The 20,796-nt window shown below is 42.2% G+C and overlaps 1 protein-coding gene across 5 annotated transcripts in view; it reads left to right on the forward strand.

Annotated features, from left to right (window-relative positions):
• LOC138661754 (cytochrome P450 2A4-like) overlaps window positions 1-20,796 on the forward strand; it is a 63,514-nt gene that overhangs the window by 21,770 nt on the left and 20,948 nt on the right. For 3 of the 5 annotated variants that reach the window (XM_069746648.1, XM_069746651.1, XM_069746650.1), the window contains 5 exons: window positions 4,402-4,543; window positions 8,115-8,302; window positions 8,729-8,870; window positions 11,236-11,368; window positions 11,979-12,234. In XM_069746648.1, the coding sequence (XP_069602749.1) occupies window positions 4,402-4,543; window positions 8,115-8,302; window positions 8,729-8,870; window positions 11,236-11,368; window positions 11,979-12,066 (693 nt within the window). In that variant the 3' untranslated portion in view covers window positions 12,067-12,234. Of the gene's footprint in view, window positions 1-4,401; window positions 4,544-8,114; window positions 8,303-8,728; window positions 8,871-11,235; window positions 11,369-11,978; window positions 12,235-20,796 lie in introns of those variants that run through there. The other 2 variants (XR_011317962.1, XR_011317963.1) reach the window with 1 other exon arrangement.

Raw genomic sequence — 20,796 nt, forward strand, 5'->3', positions numbered from 1 at the left:
AGATCAGGGAGTATATTGTTTGATTGTTATTTTCATATTTTTTACAGATGACACTGGCTTCGGGGATCAAAATGACAGGTGATGGTGAGTATGTACTCTGTTATATGTACTGCATGTCTATATGTATGTATTGTATGTAATGTATGAATGTATTGTATGTAGTATGTATGTAGTATGTATGCAGTCTGTATGTAGTATGTATGTACAGTACAGACCAAAAGTTTGGGCACACCTTCTCATTTAAAGATTGTTCTGTATTTTCATTACTATGAAAATTGTAAATTCACACTAAAGGCATCAAAACTATGAATTAACACATGTGGAATTATATACTTAACAAAAAAGTGTGAAAAAACTGAAAATATGTCTTATATTCTAGATTCTTCAAAGTAGCCACCTTTTGCTTTGATGACTGCTTTACACACTCTTGGCATTCTATTGATGAGCTTCAAGAGGTAGTCACTGGAAATGGTCTTCCAACAATCTTGAAGGAGTTCCCAGAGATGCTTAGCACTTGTTGGCCCTTTTGCCTTCACTCTGCGGTCCAGCTCACCCCAAACCATCTCGATTAGGTTCAGGTCTGGTGATCATCTGGCATAGCATCCCATCACTCTCCTTCTTGGTCAAATAGCCCTTACACAGCCTGGAGGTGTGTTTTGGGTCATTGTCCTGTTGAAAAATAAATGATGGTTCAACTAAATGCAAACCGGATGGAATAGCATGCTGCTGCAAGATGCTGTGGTAGCCATGCTGGTTCAGTATGCCTTTAATTTTGAATAAATCCCCAAGAGTGTCACCAGCAAAGCACCCCCACACCATCACACCTCCTCCTCCATGCTTCACGGTGGGAACCAGGCATGTAGAGTCCATCCGGTCACCTTTTCTGCATCGCACAAAGACACGGTGGTTGGAACCAAAGATCTCAAATTTGGACTCATCAGACCAAAGCACAGATTTCCACTGATCTAATGTCCACTCCTTGTGTTCTTTAACCCAAAGAAGTCTCTTCTGCTTGTCGCCTGTCCTTAGCAGTGGTTTTCTAGCAGCTATTTTACCATGAAGGCCTGCTGCACAAAGTCTCCTCTTAACAGTTGTTGTAGAGATGTGTCTGCTGCTAGAACTTTGTGTGGCATTGACCTGGTCTCTTATTTGAGCTGCTTTTAACCTGCGATTTCTGAGGCTGGTAACTCGGATAAACTTATCCTCAGAAGCAGAGGTGACTCTTGATCTTCCTTTTCCTGGGACGGTCCTCATGTGAGCCAGTTTCTTTTTAGCGCTTGATGGTTTTTGAAACTGCACTTTGGGACACTTTCAAAGTTTTCCCAATTTTTCGGACTGACTGACCTTCATTTCTTAAAGTAATGATGGCCACTCGTTTTTTTTTACTTAGCTGCTTTTTTCTTGCCATAATACAAATTCTAACATTCTATTCAGTAGGACTATCAGCTGTGTATCCACCAGACTTCTGCACAACACAACTGATTGTCCCAACCCCATTTATAAGGCAATAAATTCTACTTATTAAACCTAACAGGGCACACCTGTGAAGTGAAAACCATTTCCGGTGACTACCTCTTGAAGCTCATCAAGAGAATGCCAAGAGTGTGCAAAGCAGTCATCAAAGTAAAAGGTGGCTATTTTTGAGAACCTAGAATATAAGACATATTTTCAGTTTTTTCACACTTTTTTGTTAAGTATATAATTCCACATGTGTTAATTCATAGTTTTGAAGCCTTCAGTGAGAATTTACAATTTTCATAGTCATAAAAATACAGATAAATCTTTAAATGAGAAGGCGTGTCCAAACATTTGGTCTGTACTGTATGTATGTTGTATGTAGTATGTATGTAGTACGTATGTATGTAGTATGTATGCTGTATGTATGTAGTATGTTGTATGTATGTAGTATGTATGTAGTATATAGCAATTTTGTATGTTTTTAGTATGTATGTAGTATGTTGTGTGCATGTATGTATATAGTATGTATGTATGTATGTATGTAGTATGTATGTATGCAGTATGTATGTGGTATGTATGTATGTTTTATGTATGTATTATGTATGTAGTATGTAGTTTTTTTTTGTTTTTTTTACATTCAACACATTGGCCGGATGATGGGACTACTACTGTCCCATCATTGGCTAATGTGTCAATCACTGCCATTGTAGCAGGCATAGCCCAATGGGACCTGTAGTCCCATTGGATGATGCCTGCACACAAACACAAAGACCCCCGGCAGGCCGCACAGACCCCCGGGAGGCCCGCATAGACCCCCGGCAGGCTTCACAGACCCCCGGCAGGCCGCACAGACCCCTGAGAGGCCCGTACAGACCCCTGGCAGGCTGCACAGACCCCCAAGAGGCCCGTACAGACCCCCAGCAGGCTGCACAGACCCTTGCAGGCCGCACAGACCCCCGAGAGGCCCGTACAGACCCCCGGCAGGCCACTCAGACCCCCGGCAGGCCCACACAGACACCTGGCTAGCCGCACAGACCCCCACGGTCCCACACAGACACGCAGTCTCCACCCACGGACCGCTCACACTCTTCCCCCTTCCGGAACAGGATGTACAAGGAAAGAAAGGGCTTATTTTCATTCCGATATTTGTGTCCCATTGACTTGCATTGGTTTCCAGTTTTTTTTTTGGATATCGGCTGATACAATCCGATCCCGATATTTCCGAATATCGGAAGGTATCGCTCAACACTACTTATAATTCCTGTTCTTTCAGGAAGAGCTTTTACAGATTCATAATCAGCTGAGGAAGGAATATAACAACTGATAACATCTGTACAAACAGCCGATAATACAGCAACTGCCAATCACAAATCACAATAGCCGTTGTCGCAGATCATTTCCTCAACCTCCTGTACAATGATTTATAGCTCCTCCATATAGCTAATAAAACAGAATCCATCATTCACAATAGGTAATATCAAAGCTCACCTCCCCCCACTCCTGTATAAGGATTGATAGCTCCTCTACATACAGTAGATAACACAAGATCCATCATTCACAATAAGCAATGTCACAGCTCACCTCCTCCTCCTGTACACTGACTGATAACACCTCCATATACAGTAGGTAACACAGATCCACCATTCACAATAGCTGATATCACAGCTCACCTCCTCCTCCTGTACAATGACTGATAACACCACTATATACAGTAGATAACACACTATCTACCATTCATAATAGGTGATGTCACAGCTCCCCTCCCCTCCTGTACAATGACTGATAACACATCTACATACAGTAGATAACACACTCTCTACCATTCACAACAGGTGATGGCACAGCTCACCTCCTCCTCCTGTACAATGGCTGATAATACCTCTATATACAGTAGATAGCACAGGATCCACCATTCACAATAGGTGATGTCACAGCTCACCTCCTCCTTCTGTACAATGACTGATAACACCTCTATATACAGTAGATAACACAGGATGCATCAATTACAATAGATGATGTCACAGCTCACCTCCTCCTCCTGTACAATGACTGATAACACCTCTATATACAGTAGATTATACAGGATCCACCATTCACAATAGGTGATGTCACAGCTCACCTCCTCCTCCTGTACAATGACTGATAACACCTCTATATACAGTAGATAACACAGGATCCACCATTCACAATAGGTGGTGTCACAGCTCACCACCTCCTCCTCCTGTACAATGACTGATAACACCTCTATATACAGTAGATAACACAGGATGCATCAATTACAATAGATGATGTCACAGCTCACCTCCTCCCCCTCCCATTAAAATGACCTCTGCACATGCTCATTAGAGGATTTAAATACAAAACATAACTTCATACTCTTTTCATGAGTGATTTACATGTGTTTCCTGAGAGAACAAGGAGTCTAGAAAAGCCCTAGTGGGCAGTATAAAGATGATAATATGGAAACACATTTGCTCACTTCATCTACCTCTTCATTTTATTTATACCGTACTTATTATGACCTCCGACAGTACTGCGACCACGACAAGCAAGTTGTAAGAAGTTCAACCTTTTTGGATTTTTTACAACTTGCTTGCTGCAGCTGCAGTACCCTCATGTTCTTTTGCCACACGATAGGTAAAGCAACCAAAAAAACGCTGTGCAGCGTCTAACCTAAGCCTTAGACAACGTTCACACGTCCAGTATTTGGTCAGTATTTTACCTCAGTATTTGTAAGCCAAAACCGTGAGTGGATGGAAAAATGCTGAAGTGGTGATGTGTTTCCATCATACTTTTTCTCTGTTCCATTTCCGATTTTGTCTTACAAATACTAATGTAAAATACTGACCAAAAACTAACTGTGTGAACGTGGCCATAATATGACAAATAATAATAGGCTACAGTATAATGTAGATGTAAATGTCTTTCCTCCTTTGTTCACAGGAAAATACTAATCCAAAAACTGAATTTCATATGAACAATTTATTGAACAGTATTTTACAGATTTTCTTTGCTGGGGTGGAGACCATCAGCACAACCCTGACCTATTCTCTACTTCTTCTTATGAAATACCCAAACATCCTTGGTAGGTAAAGACCTTTCTAGTATTTTCATGATTTTTATTTAACCTAGATATTAACCCTCCGTCACATACAATATTCGGACTAACGAGTTCACATACAATGTGCCTGTCAGGCGCCTGCTGGAAAAATACCTATAATATCTAATGTTTGCAATTTCAGTGCTCTAAAAGTGATCAGTGACCTTCATAGGGATGTAATAAAAGAGACTACACATAATCAGTTGCAAAAAAAACATTTACTTAACATAAAACTAATAACTATGAAATACAAACTTTTCAAAACTCCCGCCAAATAGTCCCCAGTTCGACTCTCTCAAAAAAATGTACAAAGAAAACTTTTGAACACAAACTTAATTTTAAGGTACCTTAAGTACTATTAAAAACATATTCAATCAGAAGTAGATGCTGAGGTTTCCCCAGAAAAGTCACACTTGCAGAGCAAATAGCAAGAATTACACACCATTTTTGCATGTGTCAGGCAAATTGCTTTATGACATTTGAGACATTCATAATTTGAAAGCCTTCTGGTTCCGCTTTCCGTTTGGCAGGTGGTGCATCTCCTTTTGTGAGGTGGTGCAGATGGTGACTTTTCACCATCATCTTCTGGGCGGAACCTTTTGAGCTGAACTTGAAGGCGAGAGGGGATACCGATTGTTTTCACGCTTCTCCTGCGTAGCTCTCCAAGTACTAGTTCATGGGCCAATTTTTTCAGATACAATCGTCTACGGAGTGGTTCAAGCTTGTTTTCAAGATAAATTACTTGTGAATTAATACCACCCAAATTCAACATAGCAAAAAATATGACCATTGGCCAGCGTTTGATGTTTCTGCTGACGTTGAAAGTGGAGCACATCTGATCTGCTGTATCCACACCACCTTTGGTGGCATTGTAAAATGTAATTATCTCCGGTTTTTTTTCTGCCCCAGTCCCAGGATCGATGGCAGCATCATCATGAAGTGTTGATAGAAGAAGTACGATTTTTTTGGCATGTGGTACATAGGAAACTAAAGCCTTTCCATTATGGATTGCAAACATACTGCTGTACTGTTGTCTCTCTTTCACACTTACAAACTGTGGCGGCAATTCCCTTTTGTTTTTTCTTACAGTTCCCACATATGACAGCTTCTGAATTTTCAGATAATCAATCAGATCACAACTTGTAAACCAATTGTCAGCTGTAATATTGCGACCCGATCCAAATAAGGGTTCAGCCAGTCTTTTTACAACATCAATGGGTTTGTTGCTCACACAGTAAGGACCTTCTGGTTGTTTTCCTGCATAAACTTCCAGGTTGTAAGTGTAGGTCTTACTGGCATCAACAAGGGCATACATTTTTATTCCATATTTGTTTGGCTTTGATGGAATATATTGACGAAAGGCACATCTACCACGAAAACCAGGGAGCATTTCGTCAATAGTGAGATTCTCTCCAGGGTAATAACTTTGTTTACAGTTTACAACAAATCTTTGAATTATATCACGAATTGGAGCAAGTCGGTCATGTGTTTTGCGTTCGGTTCGGGTAGTTCTGTCGTCAAACCGAAGGCAACGAATTAGAATCTTGAATCTCTTTATGGACATAACAAGGCTAAATTTTTCAACTCCATCCCCATCTTTACCCCAAAGTTCCTCCAAACTTTGTCTATTTGCCCTATAAGCTCCTGCAAGGTACAGTAATCCAAAAAAAGCACGCAGTTCTATTTCATCTGTGGGCTTGATGGTTCTGTTGCAGATGTACTTGTCCTTTATAATGTCTATATATTGGTTGGTATATGTGACAATAGAGTCCAGAATGTCATCTGTAAATATACTGTTCCAGCATTCAACTGCAATTTTTGCATTACGTGCAGTTCCTATTACTGCAGGAAGGTGAGTAATAATGTTTAAAGGTTCCCTACGTTTTTTCTGGAATGGCTTCTTGTTCCATTTAGTATTTTTATCTTTTCCAATATAATATGATCCAACTTCTTCATCCTCACCACTGTCACCATCTTGCTCTGTTTCAGAATCCAGGACACATTCTTCCACCTCATCATGAGAATCAATCTCACTTTCCTCTCCTAAATCCTCATTCAGTGTGAGGTCTCTATCATCTAACAGCATGTTTGTTACTTCCTCAACATCAAGTTGTTTGGATAAATTGTACATTTTCCTCTCCATTTCAGCAGATAATCTGAAGCAAGAGAAGGAATATGTTAGGGAACTACTGTATATGCCTGAGCAGCACACTTTCTTTTATAAAATCTCCCTTATTTCTATGAAATATCCTCACATTTTGTGCTATACATTCATAAAACAAGCTAAATAAACTATTGTGATGAATAAAAACATAAAATACCAACCTTACTGAATGTGACGTATTCACATACAATGAGCCTGAGAGATCTGTGCAGCTATATCCTCTCCCCTGAAGCTCTGAAATCCAACTGTGATATCAGGTTTCACAGACCTTCAAGAGACAGGAGACTACCTGGAGGGAGAGGGTTTCCTCACAATCTGGTGAGGAAGGAGAAATGAAAGTAAAAGAGAAGCGCCTGTCAGATCAGTTGTATGTGACAGAGGGTTAACACAGGAAAGGGTTGATTGTGCCTGTTTGGCTGCCAGGTGCACCTACACTAAAGGTACCTTCACACATAACGATTTTGTTAATGATATCGTTGCTTTTTGTGACGTAGCAACGATATCGTTAACGAAATCGTTATGCGTGACAGCGACCAATGATCAGGCCCCTGCTGGGAGATCGTTGGTCGCTGGGAATGATCAGGACCTTTTTTTTTGTCGCTGATCACCCGCTGACATCGCTGAATCGGCGTGTGTGACGCCGATCCAGCGATGTGTTCACTGGTAACCAGGGTAAATATCGGGTTACTAAGCGCAGGGCAGCGCTTAGTAACCCGATATTTACCCTGGTTACCATTGTAAAAGTTAAAAAAACCAAACAGTACATACTCACATTCCGGTGTCTGTCCCCCGGCCTCAGCTTCCCTGCACTGTCAGCGCCGGCCAGCCGTAAAGCAGAGCACAGCGGTGACATCACATCACCGCTGTGCTCAGCTTTACGGCCGGCCGGTGCTGACACAGTGCAGGGAAGCTGAGGCCGGGGGACAGATACCGGAATGTAAGTATGTACTGTTTGTTTTTTTTTTACTTTTACAATGGTAACCAGGCTCTCCAGTGACCACACAACGACCTAAACAGCGACACTGCAGCGATCGGCATCGTTGTCTATATCACTGCAGCGTCGCTAAATGTGACGGAACCCTAAGTGATGTCAATGCCGTCTCTGAGACCCGACAATGTGCACTTATTGACGGCGTGGTAGCAGGAGAAGATCCCCCTTCTGCTACTGATTGATATGAACAATTTAGTATTTAAGGGCCTGAGTGAAGGCCCTCATACACATTAGACTAATGTCGGCCGAACCACTCAGTATCGGTGGGTTTGGCAATGAAAGTTGCTGGAGCTCAGGCTAAAGGTGATGCCAAGACTGGTGGGATCATATGGGGGCACCAACCGAGAGAGATTTCGATCAAGCACCTCATATACAATATTTGAATTTCCCATTTCAATTAGAAAAAGTGCACAAAGAAATTGACCAAGTGATTGGTCGGGACCGATGCCCCAAGATGCAAGACCAGAGCCAGATGCCGTTCACTGATGCTGTTATACATGAAATACAAAGGTTCACAGATTTACTCCCTATGAGTTTACCACGGAAAACGACAAAAGACATTACATACAGAGGGTACTCCATTCCTAAGGTGGGTATCCCAAATATTCAAAAGTTTACTTTAATTTTGGTACAAAAGTAAAAACTTTTGGGTAGGCAGTAGTGATGAGCGAGTATACTCGTTACTCGAGATTTTCCGAGCATGCTCGGGTGATCTCCAAGTATTTGGATGTGCTCAGAGATTTAGTTTCTGTCTCCGTAGCTGCATGATTTGCAGCCGCTAGACAGCCTGAATACATGTGAGGATTCCCTAACAAACAGGCAACCCCCACATGACAAGCTGTCCTGCAGCCGCAAATCATACAGCTACAGAAACAGAAACTAAATCTCTAAGCAGGCCGAAATACTCGGAGATCTCCCGAGTATGCTTGGAAAACTTGAGTAACGAGTATACTCGCTCATTGCTAGTAGACAGTTATGGGTTTTCCTTCATAAGCTATACTGTCTGTATTTCCAGGACACCAATGTATATCCAATGTTGACCTCAGTGCTTAAAGACCCTACTCACTTTCCATACCCAAATGAATTCAACCCGCAAAATTTCCTGGATGAAAATGGTGAATTTAAAAAGAATGACGCCTTCATCCCTCTCGCTGCAGGTAAAAGTTTTACATATAACATAGGCATCTTGTAGAGTGAAGTAAAATAAATGGCTGAGGTTTTATGGAATTTTATCATTAAGGCTTAGGTTTGGGTTCAGGGGTAAAAAAAGAAAAAATTTGAGTTAAGAAAAAAAAAATTGTTTCTAGAACAGATTTCTTGGAATTTTGGCGTTTGCTAAAAATCTAAAGGATTCTGTACTAAATTTCCCTCCACAGGATGAAAGTTGCATCTCTAAGAGATTGTCATATGTAACTTTCATGTTCTTGGAAGTCCGGAAGTTTCTATTGATTCGACTGCTGCCTGGTTGACGATGAGGGGGAGATTAATCTCACATATCTATTAGACTGTCTAATTGCTGCCATTTGTTGAGTAATTTAGTGGGTTCCTTGTGTCCTTCTAGTTTATATTAGTTTACCTTAAAGGGAAACTTATAAGATTCATGCTGCCCGAGCCATGGGTAGTATCAAAACCCAACTGCTTGATTGTATTTTATTCCGAAACGTTTAGGAGTTTCAGAGATAACATAGTTTGAACAGATGATTAGGAACCATAGGGAGAGACTGGACCAGTTGATCAACAAGTCTATCCACATGTGCAAAAAAAGAAAACTACTAGTCAGATCACATCCATCTTTTCAAACTATCTTCTCTATGAAAAGCCACATAATTTCAGAGTAGAACATATCTGACTTCAGTCGTGAAGCCAGGCTCCAATTCATGCAGCCTGTGGTTTGGACAGCCATAATCTACTTGCAGGATACCTTTAAAGGGAACCTGTCACCCCGAAAATCGCGGGTGAGGTAAGACCTCCGGCATCAGGGGCTTATCTACAGCATTCTGTAATGCTGTAGATAAGCCCCCGATGTTACCTGAAAGAGGAGAAAAAGAGGTTAGATTATACTCACCCAGGGGCGGTCCCGCTGCTGGTCCGGTCGGATGGGCGTCTCTGGTCCGCTGCGGCGCCTCCCATCTTCATTCCAAGACATCCTCTTCTGATCTTCAGCCACGGCTCCGGCGCAGGCGTACTTTGTGTGCCCTGTTGAGGGCAGAACAAAGTACTGCAGTGCGCAGGCGCCGGAAAGGTCTGCAGTACTTTGCTCTGCCCTCAACAGGGCAGACAAAGTACGCCTGCGCCGGAGCCGTGGCTGAAAATCAGAAGAGGACGTCTTGGAATGAAGATAGGAGGCACCGCAGCGGACCAGAGACACCCAACCGACCGGACCAGCAGCGGGACCGCCCCTGGGTGAGTATAATCTAACCTCTTTTTCTCCTCTTTCAGGGAACATTGGGGGCTTATCTACAGCATTACAGAATGCTGTAGATAAGCCCCTGATGCTGGTGGGCTTACCTCACCCGTGATTTTCGGGGTGACAGGTTCCCTTTAAGTAGGTCTCAAAAGGTCTATCCATCTCTAAATTTTTGCTACCACATTTGAAGGGAAGAAATCCTGATTTCAGCAATGGGTTGCTTAGTCTGCTGACTGCTGTAGTTTTATAAAAATTTCTGTTATATCTGCTGCAGATCTGCTAGTCTTCTCAAAAATGGACTTACGCTATGTAGTTCTTGTTCAAAAGCTCAACCATCCTTATCGCCCACCACTGATTGCAGCTTAATGTCAATGTGCAGTGTTGGTAAAAAAGCTCCATTTTGGGCAAGAGATAGACCAGGTGCAGACGACCATATTTTCAGTCTGAGTGCGATGTGACAAAACAAAAAATGGCACTCGGACTAATCTTAGTCTATAGGGCTGCACACATATCCAATTATTTTTCTCAAACCAAGAAAAAAAAAATCACAATATGTCTGAGTTTCATCAGAAATTCGCATCGCACCCGACCGTGTAAGTCAATGAGTGAGTGGAAATCAATGGATTGCACTAGGATAACATCTGAGTGCGATCAAATTTCTACGAAATAACACAAGGGAGAGGATGGAGAACTTTTCTCTCCATCTTCTTTTCATCTGAGAGAATCAGAGCACAAGATGATCACACTATTATCGAACTCTGATCCAGAGTTTTGCATAATCTGCCCGATTCTCTCGGATTTGAGAATTTATGGTTGTGTAAACCCTTGCCTTAGATGGATGTTATCATTGAGAGCACTAGCAGAGCTGCAGCAAATAAAGCAGTGATTTTATTAAAATTACAGCAAAAAACCCTAAATGGAAAATATATTATAAAATTACCCACATACAATGTTTGAACAGAAGAATGTGGACATTGACTGTTTGCTTGGACCTTGACTGCTGTTGTCTACTCCTTTCCCACCACATGGCAGAAGTCGCCTATGTCCTGGTTATTATAGATGTTGAGTTGCATTATAATGTTGTGACTGCTGCTTTTCATTTTCATTCTGCTCAGGTAAGAGGATTTGCATGGGAGAAAATCTGGCTCGAGTTGAGATGTTTATTATACTAATCACCATATTGCAAAACTTCAGCCTGAAATCACCGGTTCCTCCACAGGACTTGGATATCACTCCGGAGATTTCTGGGTTGATAAACTTTCCAAAACTGTTCAAACTTGCCTTTATTCCACGTTAAGCATGACTGTAATGTTTATATCAGATTTTTATGGTAACATCTTAAAGGGAATCTGTCAGTGGATTTTCACTATTTAATCTGAAAGCTACATAATACAGGGACAAATACCCTGATTCCAGTGATGTGTCAGTTACTCAGCAGCTTGCTGTAGTTTCGACACAATCCATGATTTATCAGCAGGAGATTATCACTTAAGGACTAGGTCTCTTGTGCACAGCAGTCCAAATACTCTGTGTAACCCCACCCACACCACTGATTGGCAGATTTCTTACAGCCTGCCAATCAGTGGTGTGGGCGGGGTTATATACAGCTCAGTATTTGAGCTCTGCTAGATCTACAGAAAATAAAACAGGGATTCTGCTAAAACTGCATCAAGCAGCCCAGTAAGTGACACATCTTAGGAATCAGGCCTACATCGTAAAAAACTCTGCTGACAGATTCTCTTTAAGGTCGCAGCCAAATTTCAATTTTGCAATTTGATTTTTTCCTCCTCTTCTTCCAAGAGCCATAACTTTTTTATTAGTCAATTGACGTAGCTGTATGAGATTTTATCTTTTGCAGGACAAGTTCTGTTTTAAAAGGCGCCATTTTACTATACAAGGTGTCGAAAAACAGTAAAGAAACATTGAAATGGATAAAAATAATGTAATTTTGCCATTGTTCTTTGAGTTTCATTTTTGCAGTATTCATTGTGCTGTAAAAGTGACATTGAAACATGATTTCCCAGGACAGTATGATTACTGTGACAAGCCATATAGTGGTTTTAGTGAATTTAAAATTATGCAAAAAAATTGTAAAAATAAACAAATAAAATATGGTTTGTGTTAACATTTTTGAGATCTGTAACATATGTATTTTTTTGTTGATGGAGGAATGTGAGGGTCTTGTTTTATGGATACCAAGCTCTAGTTTTAAATGGTGCCATTTGGGGGTCCACGCAACATTTTGATCCCTTTTCAATGCATTTTAAGAAAGAAGAGCGGTAACCAAAAAATAAAAAAAAATGGTGTTTCGATATTTCTTTTTTAGTGTTTCCCTTATGGGTTAATTAGTTTTATGTTTTATTAGATTGGATGCTTCAATACCTAATAAGCATATTTATTTAATTTAGTTAAATTATTTATAAAAAAGGTGGAAAGAGAAGTGATTTCAAAGTTTTTGAGGTTTTTTTTTTTTTTTGCATTTATTAGTGCCAATGAGTTACTTTTAATTGCAGTCATTTGATCACTTGGTCTATACGCTGCCGAATTTCAATATTGGAAGTATACAAAAATCTACTGTGAAGCACCAAGTGAATGCCAATGGGGGCCTTTAGACATCCCCCTAGTGACCCCTAGTGATTGCGCCCCCTAGTGGTGGCGCCAGTCAGAAAGGATGCTATTTTTATAATCGCACCTCTGAAATGCTGTGATCAGGAATTGAAAGCAGCTGCATAACACCGCTCAGAACATCATGGAGCTAAAAGAGGTTATCTGCATTTTTCTAAATGATATTATGTTTGTTATATCACAATATTATATCACAATATTATCTCTCACTCTGATGTGTTTTCATGACCCTTGAGCTGTCTGTTCCTGAAGCAGATGGATTCCCATAGCAACAAGGACTGTGCTATATGTTATGTTTTTGTCTTTCTGCTAAGCCAGGAAGGCCAGATTTGTTTTTCCAATATTGCACTGGTTTATGAAGTACTTTATAATAAACCAGTGGAAGATTGAAATAGACCTGTGTCTACCTTTTATGTGCAACCAAGTGAGCCGATCTGCCACAGTTGGTGTTAGAAGTGCGGGCAAGATCCCTAGGAAGCAAGTGTGATGGCTGTGGACTAGCTGCATGCCCTGGGTCAATGCGGCTATAGGGTTTGAACAGCGGTCAGATAAAATAAAGGACCTGATCAAGCACCTGGTTCAATTCCAGCAGCAGCAACAGCTACAGCAACAGCAGCTGGCAGAACAGGAGACACGTAAGCTTCTTCCCTGGGAAGAAGGTGGTTGTCTGCTGCATTCACGGCAATGCTAAAGACTATCCAATGGCCAGGGTGGTCATTGAATGGCCCGAAGTACTGAGTCCCATGAGGTCGGTGTGGTCCAAGATTTATTGCACCCAATTATCATAATTATATAGCTTAATGTCCTAGTAATACAGTATTCCTATAGCAATAGGTACACACTTCCTGTAAGTAATTGATGCAATATCTCAACCTATATGCTCATTAACCACAGGCAGAAGGAAGTGCTACAAAATGAAAATGAATGCATCAACTTTTTTCAATATTATTTATTATTATAGCGCCTTTTATTCCATGGCCCTTTGCATATGAGGAGGTGTATACATAATAAAAACAAGTACAATAATTTTAAACAATACATATATATATATATATATATATGTATATCTAATATATAATTGCCTAGAATACTACTTCCTGCAATTTGTGCCAACTTCCGTGGCTTTGTCCGGAGCTAATGTCCGGAGATAATGTCCGGAGCTAATGTCCGGAGATAATGTGCGGAGCTAATGTCCGGAGCTAATGTCCGGAGATAAGTGACATCAACAGTGTCCAGTGTCTGATTGGTTGCCGCCTGCTGCGAGCGACCAATCAGAAACGTGCCGTACTGTGACACACTCCGCCCGCCATTTTGGTGTGATTTTTGAATTTTTACCTCACAGCAAGTTTCTACTGCGTGGAGGCGGGCCCAGTGACGTTGCTCTTCAAGCTCCTGCCGACTTTCGTCAAAAAAATGATAATACCATTTACCAAAACTATATATATTTAGTTGTGAAGTGGTTCAGTGACATTTTCACACCAATTTTGAACTTTTGTTTGGTGTTTTCTCCATATACTGCCTATTATTTTTGTTCTTAATTACTATTATTTATTAATTGTATTATTCTTACATTTGAATAAATAAAGTATATATGGATTCTAGACTCCCGATTCTTTAGAATCGGGCTGCCATCTAGTATGTGTGTATATATATATATATATATATATATATATACATATATATAAATATATATATATATATATAGTATATACTAGCTATTGAACCCGTTCTACGCCCGGGTGGCAAGCATTTATATTGGTATATGGTCTCCATCCTGGTATGTGCTGCTCCACCCTGCGCCCCCATCCTGTCATGTGCTGTTCCAACCTGCATCCTCATCCTGTCATGTGTCGCTCCATCCTACATCCCTATCCTGTCAAGTGCTGCTCCATCCTGCGTCCCCATCCTGTCAAGTGCTCCCATCATGCGCCCCGTCTTGTCATGTGCTGCTCCCATCCTGCCCCCATCCTGTCATGTGGTGCTCCCATCCTGCGCAACCATTCTGTCATGTTCTGCTCCCATCCTGTGCCCCCAATCTGTTGTAATGTGCTGCACCCATTCTGCCTGTTCCTGTTTCCATTCTGCCATATGTTGCTCCCATCTTTCTCTCTCCGGCTGTGCTGCCCCAGTGCGGCTGTGCTGCCTGAGTGCGGCTGTGCTGCCTGAGTGCAGCTATACTGAGCGCGGCTGTACTGCATGAGTGTGGCTGTACTGTGAGTGTGGCTGTACTGTGTGAGTGTGGCTGTACTGCGTGAGTGTGGCTGTACTTACTGCCTGAGTGTAGCGCTGGCTATAATGGATACAGCACCCCTGCAGCCAGCACAGCGAGGGCTGACTCTGCCCACTCGCATCCGCCCACTCGCTATAAATCCAAAGACGTGTGCCATGGTAAAGATAAGTAAAAATACTTGGACTACTGTACAGAGTTGAAAAAGGAGGAATAAAGCCGCAAGTGAATAAGGGAGAGGGAATTCAAAATTGGCTGCAACTGGTCTCCAAGAAATAGATTCTGGCACTTCTGGGAATGGTGGGGTATTATAGGCGGGTTATCCTAAATTTTGCCATGATAACAGCACCCCTGACCAACCTTATTAAGGACACAAAATGGTCAAATGGTCTCTTGAAGCAGAGATGGCATTCCAAGAGTTGAAATTCAGGGCTACAGGACTTCTACTTTCATATGGATTACAGGCCTGGGAAGCTGAATGATAAATTAGATGCCCTGTCTAAACTTTCATGTTTGGTGACTGAAGGTGCCAAAATCCCTGGCTTTAGGCAAAGGGGGTGGATATGTGACAAAGTCATTGGCGAAGTACTGGAGGGGAGGAATGTGTCACTAAGGGTGTTCGTCTCAGTGATGGAAACCTAGCAAATGCTCCAGCGAACCAAGTGCTGAAAGGGGTTAATCAGCCAAATTTAGTACTAGGCTAATTGAATAGCTGTAGAGCAAAAGGAGTCTAAAGAAAAAAATACCCAGCCTTCTAGAGCATTGAGTGTGAGAATGGGACTGGAGGTGCAAGTTCTAGAGCTGTGTTTTCATGTTAAGGGAAGTTGAAGCTTTAGTTGTCTCTTCCTGAAGCAGACGGATTCCCGTAGCAACAAGGACTGTACTATATGTTATGTTTTTGTTTTCCTGTTAGGCCAGGAAGGCTGGGTTTCTTTTGCTTACTTTGCATTGGTTTATGAAGCACTTTTTAATGAACCAGTGGAAGATTTAAAGAGTCAGTGTTCCTGTGTCTACCTCTATGTCGAGTTAAGTGAGTCGATCTACCTATATACAAGTGTTTCTCACTAAATTAGAATATCATCAAAAAGTTAATTTATTTCAGTTCTTCAAAAAGATAAACTCATATATTATATAGAGTCATTACATACAGCATCGTTTTGGATGCTGTCTGGGCTTTTTAAGTGTTGTTTTTAGATTAAAGTAAATGTTGCTTTTCATTTGGAAATCAAGGTCCCAGAGTCTGGAGGAAGAGTGGAGAGACACACAATCCAAGCTGCTGGTGTAGGTCCACTGTGTTTTATGAAGACCAAAGTCAGCGGAGCTGTGTGCCAGGACATTTTAGAGCACTTCATGCTTCCCTCTGCCGACAAGTGTTTTGGAGATGGAAATTTCATTCTCCAGCAGGACTTGTCACCTGTCCACACTGCCAAAAGTACCAATACCTGGTTTAAAAACAACAGTATCACTGTGTTTGTTTGGCCAGCATGCTGCACCACTGACGAACCCAGACAAGTGCGAGGATGTTGTGGGTTGGATGGCAGACAAAGGATCCAGTGTGTTGACAAGCAGCGCCACAAACTCTTCCACATGGTCCAGTCTCAGTAGCCAAAAGGCTGGGCCTCTGAATCTTCAACCTGGTCTTCCTTCCTCCCACCATTAAGAGTCACCAAGAGTCACAGGAGACATATGACCCTAACCCTGGCCACTCTGAGGAACTGTTTAAATTTTCTTGTAATTTGTCAGGCCTTTCAATGTACACATTAAAGAGGGTCATGAGGAGGTGGAGTGCAGTGATGCCCAAACATTTGAGCACCCACAGTGAGGAGAAAGCCATATTGTGGAAGGTCAATTCATGTCTGAAGAGGTGGAGGACAATCATGATGCACAGTTGCCATCAGGTCAGCTTAAAATCACAACTCAGGAGGATCAGATTGAGGAATTGGAAGATGACGTGGTCGATGATGAGCCCACTGATCCAACCTGACATGGTGTCACACCTAGCAAGCACAGCAGTGCAGACAGGGAAGGATCCGTAGCACAAAAACAGGCAAGAATAGGTAGTGGTTTGACCAGTTGGAGAACTCGGTCAACTGTTCCACAGAGCCCCCCGCACTCAGCTAGATAACAGGCCAAGGGTGCATTGTTCCCCATTATGGCAGTTTTTTTCTGAAACTCCTCTAGACAATCCAACTGTAATTTGCGTTATCTACCAAACCAAGCTAAGAAGAGGCAAGAAAACTGCCAACTTGAGCACCACCAGCATGCAAAAGCACATGGCAGCCAAGCACCCTAGTAGGTGGGCGGAATGCCTGGGTACAAAATCTTTGTCTGATGGTGAAGCCACTGCCACTTCCCTTGTGTTACCGCCTTCCCAATCTGCTGTCCATGAAGCAGGTGCTGTTGCCTTCTGCCCACAACCTGCAGTTGTACAGTCACATCAGTAAGCAATCACGTCCAGTTTGTTGTCCCAGCTCAGCGTTCACTTTTCCCTGCCCCAAGCGTTTAACAGAAAGCAGAAGCATACTGGATGTTCTGCCTGAATACCTGCTACCCTGCAGGTCTGAATGCGCGGAGAGAGATCATGTTCCACTACTGAATTGCAACTATAATATGTATTATGTTTTTCTTGCGTTCCTCTTTATTTATTTTGTTGTAAGTTGTTCAAGTTATTCTTTGTTTTTTTTTGTAAATATAAGATTTTTAACCAGATGATTTGCTCTGTTTATCATGTGATCGACAGAGTAATTCTCATTTGTGACAGCTGGTATTTAACCTTGCTGCCACATGTATGCAGTAGCTTTGAGAAAGAACATACCATTGTTCGAAACGCGTAGCTTGCTACTCTTCACTATGTAATTTATTGGATTGGACTGGACTTTGCCTTTTATCCTGAATAAATTTGTAAGTTTTTGGAAGCTGGATTTTTTTCTCTTTTTTTGGATAGCAGAAATATCCACCCACACACGCGAGCCACAATGCTAAACACCCACATTGCCAGATTGATAGCACTGGAAATATTGCTGTTTTGACTGGTGGGAACTGTGTCTTTCCATGACCTATTGGCGGTGGCAGCCCCACGATGCTCGATTCCCATCTAACACTATTTTGCCTGGTGTGCCGTCAACGCATTACAAAACTATGTGTTACACAATATCAGCCGTGCTCTGGCCATCGCAGTCACAAGGAAGGTCTAGTTTACCACAGGCATGTGGACAATTTCTTGTGGACAGGGAAGCTACAGTTGCCTTATGGAACACTGGATGAATCTGGTGGAGTCTGGGACAAGTCAGAGGCTGGGACATCACACATCTTACCCACACCAAGAATAGCTATCCCAACTTCCATCAGGATTTCAGTCTCCTCTTATTACAGTTCCTTTCTCTCCTCCTCCTAACCAAAACTAGCCTCTCCATCACTCCCCAGCTGGGAGGTCTGCAGAACTGCTTGGCTAAGTGGCAGCGCGATCTGCTGAAGCTCATCTGTTTAGGTGATAAAGCTCACAATGCAGCCGAGCTGTTGAAGGTGATAAAAGAACAGACCGATCAGTGGCTTTCCTTGCTAAACCTCCAACCAGGTCTGGTGGTTGTGCAATAATGGGTGTAACTTGGCGGTGGCTTTAAAGCTCAGCAAGCTGGTAAACACGTTCCATGCATGGCCCACGTGCTAAACTTGGTTGTACAGCATTTTTTTAAAACATACCTTGACTTGTTAGTAGGGTTGAGCGAAACGGGTCGAACATTTTCAAAAGTCGCCGACTTTTGGCTAAGTCGGGGTTTCATGAAACCCGATCCGACCCCTGTGCGGGGTCGGCCATGCGGTACGCGACTTTCGCGCCAAAGTCGCGTTTCAATGACGCGAAAAGCGCCATTTCTCAGCCAATGAAGGTAAACGCAGAGTGTGGGCAGCGTGATGACATAGGTCCTGGTCCCCACCATCTTAGAGAAGGGCATTGCAGTGATTGGCTTGCTGTCTGCGACGTCACAGGGGCTATAAAGAGGCGTTCCCGCCGACCGCCATCTTACTGCTGCTGATCTGAGCTTAGGGAGAGGTTGCTGCCGCTTTGTCAGAAGCAGGGATAGCGTTAGGCAGGGTCCATTAACCACAAAACCGCTTGTGCTGCAGCGATTTGCACTGTCCAACACCACCCTCGGTGTGCAGGGACAGTGGAAGTTTTTTTTTTTTTTTTTTCCCCTCAGCGCTGTAGCTCATTGGGCTGCCCTAGAAGGCTCCCTGATAGCTGCATTGCTGTGTGTACGCCGCTGTGCAAACCAACTGCTTTTTTCAAAGCACAAATCCTCTTGTTCCTTCCTTTCTGCACAGCTATCTTTTTTGTTTGTCCACACTTTTTATTTCATTTGTGCATCAGTCCACTCCTTATTGCTGCCTGCCATACCTGGCTGAGATTACTGCAGGCAGGGAGATAGTAGCTGCCTGCCATACCTGGCTGAGATTACTGCAGGCAGGGAGATAGTAATTGTAGGACATTCCCTGTTTTTTTTTTTTTTTTTTTTTTGGTGGGAGATTAAGATTGGCAATTTGGCATTTCTGCTAGAGTGCCATCCCTGTGTGTGCCATCTCTCTCACATAGTGGGCCATAGAAAGCCTTTTCATTTTTCTGTATTTTTTTTTGTGGGGTGTATAAATTCTCCCTGATAAAAATACAGTGGGAGATTAATATTGGCCTTTGGGCTTGTGTGCCAGTCCTGAGTGTGCCATCTCTCTCACAAATAGTGGGCCATAGAAAGCCTATTTTATTTTTTTTTGGGTTTTATAAATTCTCCCTGAAAAAAGGGAGATTAATATTGGCCTCTGGGCTTGTGTGCCAGTCCTGAGCGTGCCATCTGTGCCAGCCCTGAGCGTGCCATCTCTCTCACAAATAGTGGGCCATAGAAAGCCTATTTAATTTTTTTTTTGGTTTTATAAATTCTCCCTGAAAAAAAGGGAGATTAATATTGGCCTCTGGGCTTGTGTGCCAGTTGTGAGCGTGCCATCTGTGCCAGTCCTGAGCGTGCCATCTCTCTCACAAATAGTGGGCCATAGAAAGCCTATTTAATTTTTTTTTTTGTTTTATAAATTTTCCCTGAAAAAAGGGAGATTAATATTGGCCTCTGGGCTTGTGTGCCAGTTGTGAGCGTGCCATCTGTGCCAGTCCTGAGCGTGCCATCTCTCTCACAAATAGTGGGCCATAGAAAGCCTATTTAATTTTTTTTTTGGTTTTATAAATTTTCCCTGAAAAAAGGGAGATTAATATTGGCCTCTGGGCTTGTGTGCCAGTTGTGAGCGTGCCATCTGTGCCAGTCCTGAGCGTGCCATCTCTCTCACAAATAGTGGGCCATAGAAAGCCTATTTAAATATTTTTTTGGTTTTATAAATTCTCCCAGAAAAAAAGGGAGATTAATATTGGCCTCTGGGCTTCTGTGCCAGTCCTGAGCGTGCCATCTGTGCCAGTCCTGAGCGTCCCATCTCTCTCACAAATAGTGGGCCATAGAAAGCCTATTTTTTTTTTTTGGGGGGTTTTACAAATTCTCCCTGGAAAAAAAAAGGGAGATTAATATTGCCCTTTGGGCTTGTGTGCCAGTACTAAGCGTTCCATCTCTCTCTCTCTCTCAGTCAGTGGGCCATAGAACGCCTATTTTTGGTTTTATTTGTTTTCTAAATTCTCCCTGAAAAAATCATTTTATTTTATTTGGTTTCTAAATTCTTCCTGATAAAATCATATTTTTTTTATTATTTTTTTTTCTAAAGTCTCCCTGAAAAAAAAAAAAAAAAACAACCAAAAAAAACAGTGGGAGATTAATATTGGCCTTTCTGCTTGTGTGCCAGT

This window comes from Ranitomeya imitator, chromosome 2 (assembly GCF_032444005.1).
Source record: "Ranitomeya imitator isolate aRanImi1 chromosome 2, aRanImi1.pri, whole genome shotgun sequence".
NCBI lineage: Eukaryota > Metazoa > Chordata > Amphibia > Anura > Dendrobatidae > Ranitomeya > Ranitomeya imitator.